The sequence below is a fragment of the Pongo pygmaeus genome, chromosome 12, assembly GCF_028885625.2.
Source record: "Pongo pygmaeus isolate AG05252 chromosome 12, NHGRI_mPonPyg2-v2.0_pri, whole genome shotgun sequence".
Lineage (NCBI taxonomy): Eukaryota > Metazoa > Chordata > Mammalia > Primates > Hominidae > Pongo > Pongo pygmaeus.
Genome location: NC_072385.2, coordinates 101,743,844 through 101,750,554, shown reverse-complemented (window position 1 = coordinate 101,750,554; position 6,711 = coordinate 101,743,844). Strand labels below are relative to the sequence as shown.

The window sequence follows — 6,711 nt, the reverse complement described above, 5'->3', positions numbered from 1 at the left end:
GGTTCAAGCAATTCTCCTGCCTCGGCCTTCTTAGTAGCTGGGATTACAGGCGCCCGCCGCTATGCCCAGCTAATTTTTTGTATTTTTAGTACAGACAGGGTCTCACCATGTTGGCCAGGCTGGTCTCAAACTCCTGACCTCGTGATTCGCCCACCTAGGGCTCCCAAAGTGCTGGGATTACAGATGTGAGCACCACACCTACTCAGTTGTTCTGTATACCATTACATGTTCAGCATCCCTAATCCAACCATCTGAAATTAAAATGCTCCAAAATCAAAACTTTTTGATCTTCAACATGATGCCACAGTGGAAAATTCCACACCTGACCGCATGTGAAAAGTTGTAGTCAAAATTGTGTTTGATACACACACAATTTTTAAAACTGCATAAAGTTACCCTGAGGCTATGTGTATAAGGTGTATACGAAACATAAATGAATTTCAAGTTTAGACTCTGGCCCCTTCCCCAAGATAAGGAGCCAAAATCTGAAACAGTTCTGGTCCTAAGCATTTGGGATGAAGGATACTCAACCTGTACCCAGTTTTCTACACGACACTACTTATGAATATCTTTTAAAAATTTCTTTATCCCTACTTCTTTTCTGTCTTCCCTACCAGAATATAATTTTCACGAGACCAGTACCTGACAAACACACGTGCTACATATTCAATCTTTATCGAATGAATTTAATATTTTCCAAGTTTTCTCTAATTAACATTACTTCTATATTATTAATTTTATAGAGAATCCAAATAGCATTTTATTAAGCAGACCATTCAGTCGGTCCGAGTTCAAATTCTGCTACTACAGCAAACTATATGTAGGACTCAAGGCAAGTTTCTTTTTCTTTTGAGACGGAGTCTCGCGCTGTCGCCCAGGCTGGAGGGTAGTGGCGCGATCTCGGCTCACTGCAACCCCCGCCTCCTGGGTTCAAGCGATTCTCCTGCCTCAGCCTCCACAGTAGCTGGGATTACAAGCGCGCGCCACCACGCCCAGCTAATTTTTGCATTTTTAGTAGAGCCGGGGTTTCGCCATGTTGGCCAGGCTGGTCTCAAACTCCTGACCTCAAGTGATCCGCCTGCCTTGCCGCCGAAAGTGCTGGGATTACAGGAGTGAACCACCACGCCCGGCGAAGGCAAGTTTCTTAATCTTCTTTCCTCACTTGTAAAACTAGAATACTGTCTATTTTCATAAGGTTAAATCATACAGGTAAAAGCGCTTCATCACTCAACGAAATTTTTCCAACATAAGAAAAAGTCCTCGTTGCTCCTTGCCTTGCCCTTCACCTCAACGCTTCAGGTCCCGACCAATCCCTCGGAGAGCTCAGAAGGAGCCCTTCTAGCCGCCTACCGCCACGGAGTGCAGGGACAGCCGGGAAGGGGACGGAACCCGGAGGCCAGAGCACGCACTTCCTCCCACGCTTTCCTCACAGCCAATCGCCCACTGGTGCCCCACCCCTTCCGTTCTGGGAAAACTCGAGCACCCAGAACGGCTTCCGGCCGGAGCTGTGCAGCTCCTTATCATGGTGAGTTGGCTGTTGGGGTGAGGGTTTCGGCTGTAGCTGATTCGGTTTATCTTATTTGGTCCCGAAGCGGCCTTGAAATCCCTCAGCCACCCAGAGGAGGGGTCATTGGAGTTGAAGTCGGGCCCCTTTGGCAGGAGCGGCTGTCTCCCAAAATGTTCCCCTCAGAGTTCTGGCCCCTTTCGGTCCCTCACCTGTTCCGCAGGCGCTCACGATCTAGGCCCCGCTGCAGGCAGGGCTTTCAGCTCCTGGCGAGTTTCTGACTTCCCTCTGCCGAGATTTCTTTAATGTAATAAAAGTCTTTGCCAGCGTCAACAACTAGACCACCAACAAAAGATCTGAAAACAAGTCCACAGCAACAACTGTAATCGTGATTCTTAGACCAGTGGCGATAACGCCAGCAGAAAAAAAAGGTTAGTAATAGGGTTTTAAGGCAGACGCCTCACTCTGCAACTTGGCTTTACTAAATATTAAGTAGCCTGATTGCGGCAGCAAGTTTCATAAGCGCAATAACTACAGAAAGTCAAGGTGTTGGTAGGACATCTTATTGCTGCTTTATTTCTGGGTCTGTAGAAACTAATGGAAGACCCAGTAGACGTTATGGTTGTTGGGATATGGTGTTTTCTCTCAAATTTGTTAGAATTAGTCATTCTTTGCCTTTAGAGCTCGAATATATAGCTCTGAACTTTAAAGATAAGCAGTTGGTTGGGATTTCGAGTGTCCAAGTGGTGTGTGCCTTTTGAAAATGCATTTATTAGAAAAATTTATGGAGTGCTTATTGATAGCTTACGTATGAGAAAGAGACCACATTTCTGTGCCTAAGCTTTTGTCACTGTACTAAGTTTTTTACTTAAGTGGATATGGTCAGGAAAATGCCTTATTCACACACTTTATGTTTTGTAAATTTTCTGTAATCCTTTTGCACACAGAAAATGGGTAAAAGTTTACCCTTTTTGGCTGATGCTCAAATAGCCTTCAGTTACGCTCTTCTTCAAAACATTCACCATTGTGCAGCCTGTAGCCAGAGTTATATTTCTAAAATTTGACCACATCACTCCCTTACTCAAATTTTCTCCTTTTTTTTACTATAGCACTCAAGATAAAGTCTTGTTTAGCATGGCATACAAAGCCACTCATTATCAAGCTTCTTACTTTTACAGCCTCTTTTTTTGTTGTTGTTTTTGAGACGGAGTTCCGCTCTTGTTGCCCAGGCTGGAGTGCAATGGCGCGATCGCGGCTCACCACAACTTCCGCCTCCTGGGTTCAAGCGATTCTCCTGCCTCACCTTCCCGAGCAGCTGGGATTACAGGAATGCGCCACCACGCCTGGCTAATTTTGTATTTTTAGTAGAGACGGGGTTTCTCCATGTTGGTCAGGCTGATCGCGAACTCCTGACCTCAGGTGATCCTCACGCCTCTGCCTCCCAAAGTGCTGGGATTACAGGCGTGAGCCACGGTGCCCGGTCACAGCCTCTTTTTTTTTTTTTAATGCATACATGTTTGCAACATCCGTATTTCAGCCACAGTGAATAGCTTGCAAATCATGCTGTATGAATTGAGCCTTTGTACCTAATTTGCATATGCTCTTCCATCCCCAGAATTGTTCTCTGTCCTCTACCGGCTGTCCTTATCAGAATAACCCTTATATATCCTCAATTATTTTTCATGAGCCTTTCCCCCATGTTCCAGTATCCTGTTAGTTGCTTCTCCTTTGTGCTCTAGTGGTACCTTGTGCTTTTATACACACACACACACACACACACACACCAGTTATGTTACATAAAGCTGCACAAAACGAATACATACAATAGAAACTTGCCTATAATACTGATGATTTGAAGGGAGTTGAAGATAAAGGAATAAGAGACTTAAAATTCAGAGGTCTTTCAGATTATACACCTTCATTAACTCACAGCCCTAATTTAAGAAAGTAAAACTTGAATCTCTTGTGCTTTTTACCAGTAACATCTGTAATCCTTACAGACTATGTTAAAGTTGTGTATTATTTGTCTTTCTCACTTTTTAGACTGTAAGCTCATTGAGAGCAGGACCTATGTGTTTCACTCTAGTATTCCCAGAGCTCTTTGTACAGTGCCTGGCCCAGAGGAAGTTTTCAATAAACATCTGTTTCATAAGACACTGAAAACTTATGGCACTATATACCTTTATGCTTGAAACATTAGTATTAGTCATTCAGGGAAACAGTATTTAAGGTTTATTTTAAAGGATATTGAGAAAAGGTTTTGTGTTTATTAAGAACATGCTATGTGAAAACAGTACTTTCTTAGAAAATATAATGAAAAATACAAATAAAACGTCTGTTTTATAAAGCACTGAAAACCTATGGCACTATATCTTTATGCTTGAAACATTAGTATTAGTCATGCAGGGAAACAGTATTTAAGGTTTATTTTCTAAAATAAATATTTTAAAATAAGATAGTGAGAAAAAGGTTTTGTGTTTATTAACATGCTGTGTGAAAACAGTGCTTTCTTAGAAAATATAAATAATATATATAATATTAAAAATATAAGTATATAAAAACAAAATATAAAGAAAAATAGCCCTTGTCATTAGTGAAGTTACTAAAAAATTGCAAAGCAATGTAACAAGTTGAAGGCTTTACTTTGGTTAATGCAAAATAAGTGACATAAAAAACACTATAGTTTGGAATGATCTAGGAAGACTTCATTTAAGAAGTGAAACATGAAACTAAGTACTCTGTGCCCCACTCTAATACTCTTAATCTATTACTTGTTTGTCATTATATGAATAAGAGCTTGGGTTAGACAGATCTGGCCTTTTCACGCAAGAGTGGTCATGAGACAAAAGAGTAGACCAGTTTAACTGAAGTTGAGGGTTTCTATCTGGAGTAAGAGATAAGACTGGAAAGAAACAGGCTAAGTCATTGAAAACCTGGAAATTCAGGTTGTAAAGTTTGGAGTTTATTCTGATGGCAAAGGAGAGCCAATATAATTTTGGGAAGAGTGATATGACATTAGGATTTTTGTTTTATTTTCGTTGTCAGGATGGCATCAGAAGTGGCTTTCTGCCTCTTAGAAACCTTGTTGATTCTCTTAACCTGAAACTTAAAGTTGGCTAGGGTTAAACAGAAGATGTCCAAAATAACAGTATTAAGGAGAATTTTTTAAATCTTTGGAACCAAAATAACTCACACGTAATTCTTTAAGCAAAGAATATATATACATATGTACATACACAGATATATAATATTTATACATATGTACATTCATTTATTTATTTATTTATTTATTTAGAGATGGGGTCTGGCTCTGTTGCCCAGGCTGGAGTGAAGTGTGATCATGGCTCACTGCTTGACTTCCTGGGCTCACGTGATCCTTCCGCCTTGGTGTCCTGAGTAGCTGGGACTACAGGCATGTAACACCGTGCCTGGCTAATTTTTTTCTTTTCAATTTTTTTGTAGAGACAGGGTCTCAGTATTTATTTCCTAGGCTGGTCTTGAACTCCTGGGCTCAAATGATCCTCCTGACTCAGTCACCCAAAGTGGTGGAATTACAGGCGTGAGCCACCATGGCCAGCCAAGAAAAATATATATATATTTATTGGCTGGGCGCGGTGGCTTACGCCTATAATCCCAGCACTTTGGGAGGCCAAGGCGGGCAGATCACGAGGTCAGGAGATCAAGACCATCCTGGCTAACACGGTGAAACCCCGTCTCTACTAAAGATACAAAAAAAAATTAGCAGGGCGTGGTGGCAGGCACCTGTAGTCCCAGCTACTCCTTCGCCACAGGATGGGGCTGCAATAGAGTGAATATCGTGTTTGCCGTGTAGCCTATATTTAAAATCAGACTGTCCTCCTCAAAAGCAGCTGGAACTGAGGTTCAAGAGATGGATGTGACTGTGTATAGGGAGAGGCATACCATTTTTATTTTTAAAGTATCAACAGAAATCATGATTTCACATTAACAATACAAAGTTGCAAAAGCAAATGTGAATAATGAGCAGGTATTGATTTGGCCAGCTTTATAAATGTGTAACTTTTAAAACTGAGTTATTCATCTTTTTAAAAATAGTTTGTGGAAGCTCTTTGTGTATAGAGAAAATTGGCCTATTGTCTGTTATGAATTACAATTTTTTTTCAGTTTGACCTTCTTAAAGCTTTTTTCCCCCTTTAGGGTATTACATTCGCCCATGAAATTATATAGTAAAATCAATCAATTTTTTTCCTTTAGAGCTTCTTGGGTTTTATGCCCTATTAAGAAAGGCTTCCCCCAACTCCCAGATTATAAAATAATACATCTAGACTTTCTTCAGTCAAGTACTCTATAATTCTGGTTTTTTTTTTTTTTTTTTTTTTTTTTGAGACGGAGTCTCGCTGTGTCGCCCAGGCTGGAGTGCAGTGGCTCAATCTCGGCTCACTGCAAGCTCCGCCTCCCGGGTTCACGCCATTCTCCTGCCTCAGCCTCCTGAGTAGCTAGGACTACAGGCGCCCGCCACCGCACCCGGCTAATTTTTTGTATTTTTAATAGAGACGGGGTTTCACCGTGGTCTCGATCTCCTGACCTCGTGATCCGCCCGCCTCGGCCTCCCAAAGTGCTGGGATTACAGGCTTGAGCCACCGCACCCGGCCTCTGTATTTTATTTTTAAAAATAACAACAGAGTAAGGAGTATGGTAAGGGTGAAACATTACCTTGATCAAAATACCATTTATTGACTGGCTTATATTTTCTCCCACTGATATTGGATACTGCTTTTCTCATAAGTTAATTTCTCATATGTGTTTGAACTCTCCGTTCTGCTAAGGCTTTCCCATATGATTTCCTAAACTTGGGTGGTTAATCCCCTCTAGTTGCCACTTGGTCTCCTCTCTCATTGGTGAGCCCTATCTTTACTATCCCCAAACTGTATACTAGCAGGGGCCAGGGAGGCTAGCCAGGATGTCAGATACTTTGACTGAATGCCTAAGAGAGAATCTCAGGGGTTTTACTATAATAGTTTCCTGAACTTACTTTCTTTTTGAGACAGAGTCTCACTCTGTCACCCAGGCTAGAGTGCAGTGGCATGATCTTGGCTCACTGCAAACTCCACCTCCCAGGCTCAAGAGATTCTCATGCCTCAGCCTCCTGAGTAGCTGGTATTACAGGTGTGCACCACCACACCCAGCTAATTTTTATATTTTTAGTAGAGACGGTTTTTCCATGTTGG

The 6,711-nt window shown here is 41.6% G+C and overlaps 1 protein-coding gene across 8 annotated transcripts in view; it reads left to right on the top strand.

Moving 5' to 3' along the window:
- SLC30A6 (solute carrier family 30 member 6) overlaps nt 1–6,711 on the top strand; it is a 59,391-nt gene continuing 52,680 nt past the window's right edge. For 4 of the 8 annotated variants that reach the window (XM_063648847.1, XM_054475634.2, XM_063648845.1 and 1 more), the window contains exon 1: nt 1,498–1,935. Coding sequence is in view for 3 of the 8 variants with exons in the window: in XM_054475630.2 (XP_054331605.1) it covers nt 1,523–1,525 (3 nt within the window). In the remaining 5 variants the exon portion in view is untranslated. Of the gene's footprint in view, nt 1,936–6,711 lie in introns of all 8 variants that reach the window. The other 4 variants (XM_054475631.2, XM_063648848.1, XM_054475630.2 and 1 more) reach the window with 3 other exon arrangements.